The sequence below is a fragment of the Topomyia yanbarensis genome, chromosome 3 (genome assembly GCF_030247195.1).
Source record: "Topomyia yanbarensis strain Yona2022 chromosome 3, ASM3024719v1, whole genome shotgun sequence".
Classification (NCBI taxonomy): Eukaryota; Metazoa; Arthropoda; class Insecta; order Diptera; family Culicidae; genus Topomyia; species Topomyia yanbarensis.
In genome coordinates, this window is record NC_080672.1 from 268,402,074 (window position 1) to 268,417,724 (window position 15,651).

General features: G+C 37.9%; 1 protein-coding gene across 1 annotated transcript in view; it reads right to left on the bottom strand.

The window, feature by feature from the left end:
• Positions 1 to 9,198, bottom strand: part of LOC131693174 (RING-box protein 2) — a 159,951-nt gene extending 150,753 nt beyond the window's left edge. The window contains exon 1 of the mRNA XM_058980791.1: positions 8,918 to 9,198. Within this exon, the coding sequence (XP_058836774.1) occupies positions 8,918 to 9,065 (148 nt within the window). The 5' untranslated portion in view covers positions 9,066 to 9,198. The remainder of the gene's footprint in view (positions 1 to 8,917) is intronic.
• Between the last annotated feature and the right edge of the window lie 6,453 nt (positions 9,199 to 15,651).

The following is a 15,651-nucleotide window of genomic DNA, read 5'->3' on the forward strand; positions in this document are numbered from 1 at the left end:
GCGTCCTGAAGCGTCGGGTCACCCAGTAGCGTCAGCCCTGTGCTAACGATTGGGAATACCGGGATGCGAATATGGTCCAGGATCCGGCTCGAAGGACCAAAATGTTGGGTTCTAGTCCTTTACCTGGCAGGGTCTTCGATAGCGGGTGCGCAGGCATCCACCAAAACCAACATCGAGCGGGTGAAGCTTCAGGTGGATGGGGAAAGGGGCATGCATCCAGCATGCAAAACCAATTGTGTCACTCCAAGTGCCAAATCCTTCCAAAGGGACAAGGGTTTCTCCGCAGGAGCCACACCAAACGCACTTTTGAAACGGCCACCGGATTACTTTCCGAACAACACTTTTATTCTTAATAACAATATATTTATGCGAACACAAACTCCATGCAATTTATTCTTATGACTAAATTACACTTAAGACTATACAATTTAAAATTCCGACGAGCGGAGTGAACCGTGCTAGTCCGTGACCTGGTTTAATTCCAACTGCCGCAACTGATCCAAGCACGTCATCAGCAGATCAGTACAGCACGATCGGGATCGCTCTCCTGCGATGTTTTATCTCGGGTTGAGTATCGATCACGCTCTTATCAGCCTTCCTTATCACCCCACCGGGGTAGTAGCACGGGCGACGGTGCAGATGGTGCTGCCGGTGATCTTCCTTCGCACGATGTGTAGTAAGCTCTCAATCCAGTCTCTCGTTCTTTTTCGGATTATCATGATGATCGATGTCCACATACTGATAGTACAGGCGAGATGACCATCAGATGTTGAGAGGATTATTATCCAGGGTTGTAGTACTAGGGGCGATCTTATTCGTGAACACTCACTCTCCGATCTTGCGCTCTGAGCCCGCCTGCTAATGACCTATTCTAACTATTCTAATGCTGGATATATTGAAATAAAAAAAATCAAACTATTTTGTTTTGACAAATAAAGGTAAATGTTTGTTTTATGATTTTAGTACTATTTCGTAATTGAAAAAGTTATCAAATTAAGTCAAATTAAGATAAAAGGTTGAAAGCATTCGAAACTATCGGCTATTGTCAGTCCATCGCAGGTTGATACTCATCCGACCGCGTCCGACCGTTGGTTTGAGAGCAATTTGAAAATTGAAGTTTTGGAATGGTCATCAATAAAACAAGGTAATGTATGTATTGTCTCCAATGTACAAATATAATTTAGAAAATTATATTTGTTAGAAAATCGTCCTACTGATGTTACTATAGCTACCATTCACAATGGTTTCATTTAGGTTGAGTTTTTGAAGAAATATTAGAAGAAAACAAATTTCACACTGTTAAGTGGATTTTTTATGAAAAATGTGCTCAAGATAAAATATTTAAGCTTCTCTTGAATTATAATTGCAAAATAATATATAGAACAGCAGAAAATAATTTTGTCCAGGTTTTCGGCCTAGTTACCCCATGCGCCGTCTACTACATGGCCCTAGTTTTCGTGACATTGTCTTGTTAGATCAGCCTATCAACGTACTTGATTTCGTTGTTCGCCGAAGTAACTCAACAAAGAGGTTTTCGTTAAAGGCTTTCGTCTTCTACTTTAGCTTGCCGCCCGTCCTTCACCGTGCTGCAGCAGGGTTCCATTCGCCGATGCTGTAGCGAATCGCCTGGTGGTCGCACTGGGGATACTTCTCGCACAGTCTCCAGTCCATGTTCGCCGTCAGTCAAGGGCTACAGAATGTGGCGAAATTTCTCTCGGTACCGATATCCGTTTAGTGAACCATTAATCTCCTAGCTCCTCGCTTGTTGTGGTCCTCGGAGGTCGAGCTGGCCTCCACAACGTGCCGACAGGTAGGTGTCGAGGCTGCAGCGAATTTTCACTACAAGGAAATATTTTCACAAGATAACTTTTGCAAATGAAACATTGAGAATTTCATTTTAAATATTAGGCATATTTTTGTTTAACATATTCAATTTTTTCAAATTTCTCCAAAATATTTCGGGGGGGGGGGGGGGGAAGGGGGGTTTCCCCCTCCCCGCTACTACGCCACTGGGTAATCTAATCTCACACGCATTTGTGATAGCGCAATTGTTGTCGATTTTGAAAATAATCAACATTTTTGCCGTTATTAAAGGGGACAGATGAACATTTGATTGGATTGAAACAAAAGAAAATTATACGGATACTGCTTAAAATCCGCTTTGATGAAGGCTGATTATGCAGCATCAGCATTTCATTAGCAGCGTCGTGTAATGTTTCCGGGCATGCATTTTAGCAGCACTCTGATGGCGTTCGTCAGCCCCTCATACTTTTTAGATCGGGATCGTTTCTTGATGCTCTGGATTAAAATGATTACCAAGTTTTTTGACCAAGTTTTACGTCGAAATACTCTGATTTCTGAGGTTTGTGGTCCACTGTTATCCATTCCTAGAACTTTTGAGACAGTCGAATCATGTATATCCCAACGAGCGAGGTGAAACAAGACTTTAAATGTAGATGACCAACATCCTTTCGCGAATGGTTGTGTCTAGTTCTCTCAGCAATCCTCTTGGAGTGCCGTAAGGTTGTGTCTTATGTCCAACTTTATTTATTATGTATATAAATGACATGACGTGGGTTTGACGATGTTGTGACTTACTACACTGTACTGTTAATTGCAGCTAATGATATAGGTGAAGCCGTAGCATATTTGAACAAAGACTTACATTTTCTTGCTAGTTGATTACAATTTCAAAAAAGTTATTTTTTTCTAAAACTTAATGCATGTCTCTTTTCCTAATACTGGACCTGACGGTAATGTCTAAATTAATGGTGAGACTATTGATCACGTTATTGAATTGAAATATCTAGGAATAATCATTGATGACAAATTAACATTCAAATATCACATCGATAATGTCATCAAAAAGATTGCTAAAAAGTACAGTATATCGTGTCGTTTGACAAATGATTTGGCAATTAGTAATACATTTTGATTGCATGAATCTATAATTTTACCACATATTGACTTCTGGTCTTCCATTTTGTTTCGTGAAAGTGATAGACTTATAATTACCTATAAAACTCAAACAAGATTTTATTTCCTTTCTATGCCGCGTGTGATAACATGTAAATATGGTCAAGTTCAGGAATCAGGAATCAGAATATATTGGCTTAAATGGCACGTTCCCCGGATGTAGTCGGGGATTTGAGCCTTGCCGTGTATTTTCTTCATTTCCTGAGCGGAAGGAAAGGAGAAGGAGGTGTGGGGAAGTAGTATTGGAAGGGTGGGTAAAATAACGGCACAAAACAAAAACACACAGCAGGTAAGTTAATCTCACAAGTAGTTCAACTCGCCTGCGAGTAAGCCTAAAGCTCTTTACCACATTGGATAAGAAACCTTAGTATGTCTCTGAGTTTTAGTCGTCCAAACATGGTGTCGTCTATGTAAAGACGGCCGAAAACTCGAAATCGCAATTGCGCTACTGCTGCACAGTTGCATATCAGATGATATGAGGTTCCGTAGTCTGATTTACAAAGATCACATGAAAAAGACTCAGCGCGCTGAATAAATGCCAAATGTGATTGAGCTTGCAGTGGCCGGTTAAAGCCCTGGTCAGCATGCCGCAGTGGAGCTTCGAAAAATGTAGGAGGTTTTTCGAAATCACTGGGCACGGTTGTTCTAGAAACGCCTTTGTTTGGCGACACGTTTGTAGATCTCATTTCACGACGGTAGACACCAGCACCAGTACGTCCCTCCATCAAAGAATCGTCAGTATAACAGACTACTTGCGTTTGTTGTTGTCTTTCCATATAGCCAGGCAACCACTCCTCTCGAGTGGGAATCTTCACATGGAATGTCCTGTAAGGAAAACTACATGTGAGTGTAATATCGCTGGGAGGAAGAATGTCTTCACCCCATGTAACTATTTGTGACCACAATCATGTATGACTGGTAGCAAGATCAACATTATTACTGTTCCAAAGCCCAGTAACCTGCATTCTGTATGCACATGATAGTGCTTCTTGTTTGAGGTGCATGTGTAATAGTTTAATATTTAGAAGTGTCTCAAAAGCAGCAGTCGGAGTTGTGGTGAAAGCACCAGTCAACGCCATGAGCGCCATTCTTTGCAGTTGGTTTAGCTTTGACTGGACTGTCATCACCTCTCCCCTCTGCCACCACACAAGGCATCCGTATGATAGTATTGGACGTACAATTGTGTAAATCCAATAGATGTTTTTAGGTTTGAGACCCAAGGCCTTTCCAAAAATTCGCCTGCACTGCCCGAAGGCCATCCACGCTTTCTTGACTCTGAACTCAATGTGAGCAGACCAATTCAGTTTGGAATCCAATATAACTCAAACGTATTTGACTTGATCTGCACACAGTAGCTCAGAATCAAAGACAAACCTCGGTTGTTATTCACTTCTTCGTGAAAAGAACCATTGAAGTTTTGCTTGGGTTACTTGATAATTTAACTTGTCGACACTACTATTCGACAAAGTCCAGTAATTAGTATTTGGTAATCGTCAGCAAATCCGTAGATTGGAAATTCAAGCTCATTGAGTTTCTTCAGCAAGCCGTCGGCAACCAAGTTCCATAACAAAGGTGATAGAACGCCACCCTGCGGACAATTGCAAAGACTTCCGTATCTCAGCCTGTCGCAGTGACGAGCAAAGAATGTGGTTAGGCATTGGGTTTATCCAACCCGAGATACATGCAGATATCCCATGACCGCGCGTCGCTTACAGAAGGGTGGCAACGTGAAAGTGATAGACTTAAAATCTATCTATCTATATAAAAGTCAATGTTTGTATGTATATGATTTATGGACTCCAAAATGGCTTAACCGATAAGCCGTCAAAATTTATACATAGTAGGCATTTGTCATGGAGCGTGTTTGTGTGCTATTATTAATATGACTTTGATTTGTCAAGACCTATTATACCTATACCTATTATCAATATTGTTGATGCATTCCTTAAAGACCAATTGCACGTAGGAATCCGTAGGACCAATTCCAATTTTCATTTGGAAACAAAACTATATAAGGGATGATCCATAAATGACGTAGCATTTTGAGTGATTTTTAATACCCCCCCTTCCCCCTCGTAGCATTTCGTCACAAACCTCTAAATACCCCCTGGTAATTACGTAGCTTGACGGTAACTCTGCCCCCCTTGTCCCCGTAATTTTTAAAAATTCTGTTCTATTCCCCCTTAAAAAAGCTACGTAGCGTGACATGACCCCCTACCCCCTGTCGTCACACATCATCACAAAATACAAAGCTCCCCCCTCCCCCATATAATGCTACGTCATTTACGGATGATCCCTAATGACCAATATAGCAACCATTAAAAACTAGTTTAACGTTGGAATTATCTAGAGAATTATTACAAGCTCGGTGTTGAGTCACCTTTCAGGAAATTAGTTTGCTCACCAGTACACTGGTGATATTTTTACCATATTTCGACAAGCGCAGTTGGCGTTTCAAACTTATGATGTTTTTTCATGAGAAATATCAAAAACATAGGAAATGTATAATCCAGACTAGCTTGCCCATTATTTACCTATGGGGTTTTCGATTGATTGACACCGGTGTAGTTGAGTGCACTGAAACTGCACCGTTTTTGCACTTTCTTGAAGAAGTGCAGAAAACTGGGTATGTTCCATTGACACTTCTGCTAGAAAGTGCAAAACCAGTGCAATCCACTACACCGGTGTCAATCAATCGAAAATCCCACTAGAAAAACCATTAACTATTTGCGTTCTGTACGTTTATACGGTGCTACACAGCTCATAAACGCAAGTCAGCATCATGTGGATAGGGAATTCCATATGGGATTTTCGATTGATTGACACCGGTGTAGTGGATTGCACTGGTTTTGCACTTTCTAGCAGAAGTGTCAATGGAACATACCCAGTTTTCTGCACTTCTGCTAGAAAGTGCAAAACGGTGCAGTTTCAGTGCACTCCACTACACCGGTGTCAATCAATCGAAAACCCCAATAGAAATGGAACAAATGTGAGATTATATGCAATACCGACTAGGTACACTGGTATTATTAGTCCAGTGCAAAACGATAATGCCATAATTTGGCATATTGCGAAACTCGTAAGTAACAATTTGCCGTTTCCCAATTTTGCATTAAACAGCAAGTTACGCTGAACTTCACAAGTTTCAGTGAGGGGACGGGCATAGCGTAGTCGGCAAATCAATTGCCTTGTACGCAGCTTACCTAGGTTCGATTCCCAACCCCGCACATAGCGTTAGAGATTTTTCCAAACGAGATTACTGTAACCCGAAAAGAGTTAAAACCTCTATAATTAAAATTTAAAAAAAAAGTTTCAGTGACTTCTTATTTTTTGCAATTTTAACCTCTGGAAAAATTTCTATTAAAGTTTCCAATCATTCCATTTTTATTTATTTATTAGTACTGGTCTTCGAAGTATTCGTACAGACAGTTCCTTAATTATTACTAATTCTAAGTTTAAAAGTAGTCTTGGTTATGTTAAAATCATACAGGTTAGCTACATCATTAAAATTACGACAGCACACATTGAACGGATTGTTCTGAGCAAAAAGTGTACGATACATAGGAGTCCGAAAGAAATCAGTTCGTCTGGTAGGTCTAGGTGGTACGTTGATGCGAACCTGGCTCAGCAACTCTAAGCTATCAACATTGTTTCCGAGAAGATCAAACACAAAGAGCCGTTGCAGCATAATCCTCCGATTTGCAAGCGTCGGTAAACGTAGAAGGTTGCATCGTTGTTCATACGGCGGTAGTCGAACAGGATCATTCCATGGCAGTAGTCGCAGAGCGTATCGAACAAAGTGACGCTGAATTCGTTCGACGCGATTGATTTGCACAGCATGATAAGGCGCCCACACAAGCACGCCGTACTCCAGGATGCTACGCACGAGTGCACAAAAGAGCGTTTTTAGGCAATAAATATCGCTGAATTGCTGCGTGTTTCGTTTAATGAACCCCAGCACGGCATAGGCCTTAGCTGTAGTCATTGCAATGTGCTGCGCGAAATTTAGTTTGTTATCGAGGAGAATGCCTAGGTCCTTTATCGTATTAACTCGGTTGATACTGCTTTCTGCCATTCTATAATCGAATGTCATGACGTGCCTGTTTCGACAGAACGATATCACATTGCACTTCTGCACATTTACTTCCATGCCGTTATGAGTACACCAATTTAGCAGCACATCAATATCGGCTTGAATGGCACAGCAATCGACTGCCGACGCAAACATATACTTAGGAGACTGTATAGCGGAACATAAATCGTTTACGAATAAAATAAACAGTAGCGGGCCATTTGAGGATAATTTTTGCAATTTTTCATTTTATTGCGCACGAAAATCTGTTGGTTTACACTGTAAATCAGGACAAGGAAAACAATATTTGATACACTTCTTTCCAACGTATTAAGAAATTTCGAACAAAAATCAGTACATTTTTTCTTAATCCTGTAGGTTGGTACGCTTCATTTCAGTATACATTATTCTTATATGAATAAGTACTACCATTATTATGATAGTCGTAAATATTAAAATAAACGCATTTATTTTGTGCTATACGTACATATTTATTAGAGTGAAATACTGATAGTAATTTCGGTTTAGTATATTTTGGCCTGTCAATAGTACTTGACATCAGTTCAAAATATTTTTTGGTAGTATTTTTATTGTAAACTAGGGTGACCATATCAGACGAGTAAAAAACCAGGACAGTCGAAAGGGGACTGCCTCCCCCGTTACCTCTCCATCAACTGTGCATTCTCCGTAGGTTTTCGGAAGTTAAAAGTTCTGAAATACGGTAGGCCAAAAAAGTCCATTAGAATTCAATCAATCGGATTTACACACACCCAGTTCTCGCTACACCACCTTCAGCTATGGTTTCATGCTATTTTTTGGAAAAATCGGCAATCCTGAATTGAGCGGATGATACAAAATATTTTTCTGTATTGAACCCGAGGAGTTTTCAGCACTAAATACACGTCATTGAAGTAAAGCAGAAACATCAACGGTCTCAAGTAGCTTCCATCCCCTATTCCTGATGTAAAACTAAATACGTGGCAATCTCTATCTCTCGAGAGCTAGGACCGAAACAGTTACAAATCTACCGTTTATTCCAAATTTAATTTTTTTTCGATTGTTATCAAACAGGGGATAAGTTGGTGTAAATCAAATCAGTGTGAGAGTGACATTTAGGTACTGCTTGCATTGATCATGAAGTAGTTCCATAATCACCAGCTCGAGTGAGCACTCAATGAAGATATTACACGCTAAATATTGATGTTTCGCCATTTCCCGTTTTAAAGATTGGAAGCATGTTCGCGGATTTCCAGCAAAAACGAAAAATGCCGCTGGCCAGATAACTAGCAAGAGACGAGTCACCAAAACATCGATGTGTCTTCTCAGAGACCAAAGGAAATTCTTCAGGTCCCAGATTGAACGACGAATTAAACTGAGAAGAAGCTCGTTTCATCGACATTGATATCGGCCAGAGTTTGGTCCACAACCGGAATCGGTTGGATTTATTAGGTTGTCAAATATCATTGCATTTTCTATGTACGAAAAGCAAGTTGAAAAGAGAAATAACGAGGCATTTTTGAAGGATTAAAAAAGCATCGAATACTATAATTGGGACACTCGAGTATATTAAGCTTTGTTTGTCGTATTCTGGTCGGTCGTAACTGCGAGCTGGACAGAAGTGAATACAGCGTAGACTCAATATTGATAAATATTTTAGGCTTACAGGAGAAAAATCAAGCGTTTTTCTCAACTTTCCAGGACATTCAATAAAAAACCAGGACATGTCCTGGGAAACCAACGGAACGTATATGAAAACAATAGTCTGCTAGTATACATTGTTAATCAGGCCAAGGGAATTGTTGCTTCCTACCAAAAGCCGTCCGCTATGCCATCCATTTTTATACAATATAAACAATTCACAACACTCACCCATAACTTGCACCCGGCAAATGGCACAGGTATCACACTCGACATCCCAGCTCCACATAGCCACTGCGTTCCACTTTTTTAATGTGAACATTTTGTCGGGTTTCACATCGTCGAACTTATCACACGAATTTTCGTTTTCATCCGCCATATTTTCTGGATAAAATTTACCCTAGATTCGCTAACTTTTATCGAAGATTTTCACTTTTAATCTCACACAAAGCAAAAGAATATTACAGCGAGATCTTCTTTGAAATTATCAAAGCTGATAAATATAAACATAAACAAAGACAATCGAACTGCTCGAAAAGTCAGCTGACTGCTGTCAAAATTGGCCCCTTCGGAATCATTTCCACCATAGACGATGCGGATATAGAGAGATGCGCGGAGGTTGAAAGCAAGTTTCATTCGAACTGAAAACGAGCACCCCGTATAAAATGAAAACATTTAGGATTATTTTTATAATTGTTTTTTCACAATTTGTCATATTGTGATTCGACAATAAACACACCATACCGTAAATTGTTTCTGTCATTTGGGGTATTGTTTTCAGACGGATAACCTTTTGGGGAATATGGCGTTAGTTTTTGTTATAATACGAAAACGACGATTTTTTCGTGGATTATAGGGGAGACTGAGGAGACTTGATCCCCTTTTTTATTTTTCAGTTCAACTTCGTGGAATGATAAAAAACTATGTATTTTTTGTAGTTTTATATTGTTTCTAGGGATGACTAATAATCATATAAAAATTACATGGAAATATTATACTGGACATGAGCTATGAGCATTTCTGGAAAACAACAAAAAAAATGGAAAATTCTTAGATTAGTGGAGACTCGATCCCTAATTTGGGGACACTTGATTCCTTTATGAAAACGTGTTTAAAAGAACATGTAGGTTAATAAGCCTATTTTTGCCCTGTTTCTACTATCATCCTACCCATCTGAACCCTTTGGTTAGAGCAGCGTCTGCCATCTTTGCTCAACGCATTGACTCAAATGGTATTGCGATAATGGGGGTACTCGATTAGAAATTTTGCTGCGCTCAAACAGAAGATTTTCACCATTCTCAAGACAATTTTGTTATTATATTGGCTCTTAATAAGAGGCGAATGACCTTAACGTTAAAACCTATATAATCGAAATAAAAAAATGGACCTTAATAACAAATCAAAGAAGATGAAATAATAAAATTATTGTAGTAATAATGTGGTACCCTTCTTAATAGGGCAAAAACGGGTACATTACTCCATTCAATTTTATAAATGGATTGTAGTATTGATTAAATTATTATGATTAGATATTGTTATTTTTGTTACTACATATTACGCATCTCTCACCTGATTTTTTTACGAATTCCCCAAATCTCCGTGCAATTATTTGAAAGCTGTCTTTATTATGGTTGAGGAACGTCAAATGTGGGATGAATGATTGCTACGTATACTGTAGTAAACAATTACAGTTATGTTTCTTTACGATGAAGCGTTCATTTTTGACATTTTTTTATGACAACAATGACTTTCAATTGTTCTGGTGTGAATTTTGTTATTTTCAGCGGTGTGTATGGCGAAGGGGATCAAATCTCCACGAATTTGAAGGGATCAAGTGAACCCGTAGCATCTATTTCAGCAAACTTTAGTAAAAATATAGTTGAACAAAACAATCAGCTCAATCATAACGTATTCATATAATTGACATTCTCCTGTAATTCTGTATGCAAAAGTAGAGTATGTAGCGGGTGATTTTATCAATTTTATAAAAGTTTGAATATTTGAAAAATAAATCTTCTTCAGTTCTTCTGAGACTTTTTTTTAAATTGGTAAAAATTCGGTTACACAAAAGTCCAATTTCTTTTTTCTGTGTTAATGAAATTTATGTTTAGATAAAACTACGCAACTTTATAGTATATTCGATTAATGTATTCTGATCCGCCTTTGAGTTACAATGATGGGATCAAGTCTCCCCGGGGATCAAGTCTCCTCAGTCTCCCCTACATGTACATTACCACAAATAGTCGGTTAGTTTCGAGTTCCTACTATTTTTCGTATAGTTCAAATATAGGTTTTTAGCGAAATACTATACAAATAAAAATGTACAAATCTATGCAAGGATTTTGACGATATTGGAAATAGTTCTAGTATTTTTTATTATTATACTGACCATAGGTTACTATAATGCAGTAATCATAGGTTACTATAATGCAGCAATAACATTTGGGGTTTTCGATTGATTGACACCGGTGTAGTGGAGTGCACTGAAACTGCACCGTTTTTGCACTTTCTAGCAGAAGTGCAGAAAACTGGGTATGTTCCATTGACACTTCTGCTGGAAAGTGCAAAACCAGTACAATCCACTACACCGGTGTCAATCAATCGAAAATCCCATAAAGCACATTACAATGTTGATATTTTGCGTATAGTAATACCACATTTGTAACGCTCGCACAATAACCTAAACCTGTACTATGGAATATAGTAACCATCTCAAGTAACAATTGAAGTTTTATAGCACGCTACAAGTGCGATCTAAGTTTTATCAGCGGCTATAAAACTATCAGAAAACCACAATTGTTACTAGGGATTGGAGGTGTTGCTTTTGTAATGTTCCTACAATATTAACTTAGATTTGATTGTATAACAATAGTTCCACAATATCCCCAATAGTAACGACGAATTGAATGGTTAAACTATAGTCAAACAATATCCAGTACTGTAACTAAATGTGATATAGTACATGTTGATGGCCATGTTAATGGATCGAATGTTAAACAAACAATATCCGATATGGTTTCGCTATTGAACAAACCTGTAAATAGACGTAATGCAGCATTGTTGAAATGTATTATAGTACTAGAAGCTCCTCTCTTGTAAATATTTTCAGCATAAGGCTTGTTATTTCTGTTGCTATAATTTACAAAAGTTTTACCGAATTATTTCTGAGACATGCGATTAACTATTTACACAAAAACGGTTAAGTTTAGATCAATAATGCCTTCTGAAGGTATTATCAGTATTTCAAGACCTTTCCTCTGGTTTAGTACAGTCAGTGATTAAGCTCCCTAAAAGTGAGATATTTTTCTTATTTTGTTAAAGTGTATAGATAATGAGATCATATGTTCTGCAATGTTGTAGAGCTACATTTGCGAACAACTTTGCTTAAGAATCCAAATCTGTATCTTCAATACTTGTGATGTTATAGTACCTTGTTTGTGGATGACCCCTTAAATTCATTTTTTTAATATAACTTTTTTGAAAGTGCAGCTATGAATTTGAAATGTTCTACAATGTTATTTGCGTCAATGCCACCCGCAATTTTTTAGAAGAACGTTTTGTTCTAGCTCTTCTATTTTCGAATTTATTTAGCAATTTATGAAAAAAATATTTCCAATAGCAATAACTTTCGAACGGCTAAAAACGGGCAACCAGCTATAGTTATAAACATTAGTACCATAAACAAACTACAAAATCCATTTTTTTAATTTGTCTACTGCCGTCTGCGGTGCTGTTATGGACGGTTTAGGAAGTGCTTTCCGCTATTTTACACATCAGTGTTACACAGCTCCAAGATGTAGCAATCTTGACTGTTACTAAAGGTATTGTCGCGCTTATAATAAAATCTCACATTGCGGGCGTCTGAAAGGCGCATCAAATATAGCCGCAGTTGCTCCGCAAGCCGATTTCAGTGCACAGTGGTTTAAAACGCGAAAAACGTGATCGTTTTAAATAACTTCGAAATGGTTAGTTATAGCGATATACTACCTTCGGAAGAATTGATGATAATGAGACGCCCCATCTTTTTAAGTAAAAAGTTTGATGATTAATGCTCCTATAAGTGAGATTCAAAATTTATTTCTCGTATAATTAGAGATTGCGAGTTGGTGTATTCTGCAAAGTTGTAGTAAATTCTTCTACAAGAAACTTACTGAAGATTGTAATAGTCTATCTTTAATAATCTTTGAGATATAGAGCATTATTAGAGAAAATACCGGAAAAATCAATTTTTTCATTATAACTTCTTGTCAAGATTTTTTGGAAGTTCAAAATGTTCTATAAAACTGTCACAATTAATGAAATACAAAATTTCGTTGAAGGAAGCAACTTAATATGTTGAGCAGCTTTGAAATATTTACGATTTTTGTTCGAAAAATGGCCTACTTTGCACTCCAATAACTCATGAACGGGCGAAAACGGGCAGACCACTCAGTATGTATTAGAAAGTAGAAAAAAGATGCTACAAGGTTCTGTATGAACCACTTGTATCCGTTTGTATCCATGGCTCTGGTAGCAGGATTTAAAGAATATCATTTAGCAGTCTAAAATATTTATAGGAAACATATTCGGTAAAGCTGTTGAGATAAAGTGGTGGTACCTTCGGCAAAGTGCTGGGGAATGTTCTTCTTAGAAACATTGCCGAAGACACCGGTTTTCTATCTTTACCAGTTTCTTGGATACGGTGCATTATTTATGGAAAACCTACTAAAGCGATTCAATTGGTAATCGCGCATGACTGATTTTTTCGTTAGAGTTGGTCAGCTTATTAGTGAAACACACGCAGCCGTTTATCCCTGATGGTATTGCACTCCTGGGCGGAGTTATCGATTTCAACAGTGAGGATAAACGCATTTGGCTATGGGTTAAGACCAAGGTTCGGTGCACGTTCCGAAGGAAATATGAATGTTTCTGGATTATAGCTGCACATCCTAATTTGATCCTTGTCATCGCTGGTCATGGGTTTGGCATGATTGTGTTTGAGTTGACATGCAAACAAGAAAACTGATATAGTTTGTTTACTTTCTCTTCTGTTAACCCTCTAGTTCCCAACACCGCCTCTAGGCGGTCTCTATGAAAATCGAAATAAACTACTAAAACATGTTGTGTATGTTGTCATCCGCACTAACATTTCTTCACAACGCTCACACCTTTCGTACACACACATTATTGGAATATTCGTAGCTTTCTGTTAAAGGCAATTGAAGCTCAAAGTTGAAAATTCGAGGAAAACGTGAAAAAACACTATTTTGTGTTTAGTGGTAATCTTCATTAAACAAATTTTAACTATTTTTGGAAATTTCAAAAGCTAAAAAGATGGGTGGGTAATGTCTAGGACATAACCGGAGTGTCGTGACTACTCGTTTGACTTGTAATTCAAATCGAATGATACTCAATGAAATATGTGGGATTGTTTCAAGTTATTCTTTATAATAATTATGGTGGTTTTGAAAAGAACCTTTATTGTTGGCGTCTGCGTTGATAGGGGATGCGCTGGATTCTAAGCTGGTTGAGACATTCATTCATGAAATGAACAATTTTCTTCCTTTGAAATATCAATGTTAAAATCTCTCGAAACAACCATCGGAATCTTTTTCGTACAAAAATGAACACACTTAGCAAAAACCTAGGAGCGGGTAATGTCCGGGACATAACCGCGATGATCATATTCTTAAAATTCTGCTTGTATCTCTTTCAAATGGCTAAATTTTACGCATTAAGTTCGATTCACCGGGCTCAGCGAAATTTTCCTGGGGATCCCGTTCGTTAGTATATTCAGCAAAACAATTTTATTAACGAGTTCTCCGCATTGAATACAGGTCAATAATTTCATATAATGATTTCAACAAGCAGACAATGTGCATGTATGACAGGTGGGAGTGTTCTGAAGTGTTTTTAGTGGAGGTAACAACATAAAATCATGTATTGGACATTTTACAATGATTCTCCTTAACCCTGCAAAACCACGGGGTTGGCAGCAGAGGGTTAAGTTGTTTGGAAGAGATGACAGTTAATATATGATAACTAAAAATATAAAATTGTTCTATAAATTGCAAAGTTATTGCCGCGTTGACCTGAAAATTTGTCATTTCATTCATAAAGGAACAATCATTGAAATTATGTCAATTTATGCTTTGCAAGATTTGAAATAACTTCGAAGTGTGGTCACGACACCCCTGTTATGTCATATACATCACCAACCCATCTTTTCATCATTCGTTTTGGTGTAGCTTTCGCTTAGTGTCAGAGTTGCGACATTCACTGATTTTCTTGGAAGGATTTGCAAAAACCTTCGAGTTTGTAGATTAGAAAAACATTTTCTCATGATTCACTGGTAAAAGTACAGAATTACCAAGCGCAAACTTAATACTAGTTAATAAAAGAAACTTTCTAATTAAATTCTTTTTCCATTTTACATTCGTCCTAATAAGGACGGTTTGTAGATAGCTATGTTGATACAAGACGGGAATCTTTTAAAACAATTAAAACCTTACCGACGATTGTTTTTACTGCGTACATACATCTTTCCCCTTTCGCAGCTCACTCCGAATGAGTACGCTTCGCATCAAGGTGTTCCTATTTATAGACTTTACAATGCAGATGGAAGGCCGTCCTTTTGTTCGATAAATGAAAATATTTTCATCATTCGTTTTGGTGTAGCTTTCGCTTAGTAGTAGAGTTGCCACATTCTATGATTTTCTTGGAAGGATTTGCAAAAACCTTCGAGTTTGTAGATTAGAAAAACATTTTCTCATGATTCACTGGTAAAAGTACAGAATTACCAAGCGCAAACTTAATACTAGTTAATAAAAGAAACTTTCTAATTAAATTCTTTTTCCATTTTGCCTTCGTCCTGATAAGGACGGTTTGTCTATGTTGATACAAGACGGGAATCTTTTAAAACAATTCAAACCTTGCCGACGATTGTTTTTACTGCGTACATACATCTTTCCCCTTTCGCAGCTCAC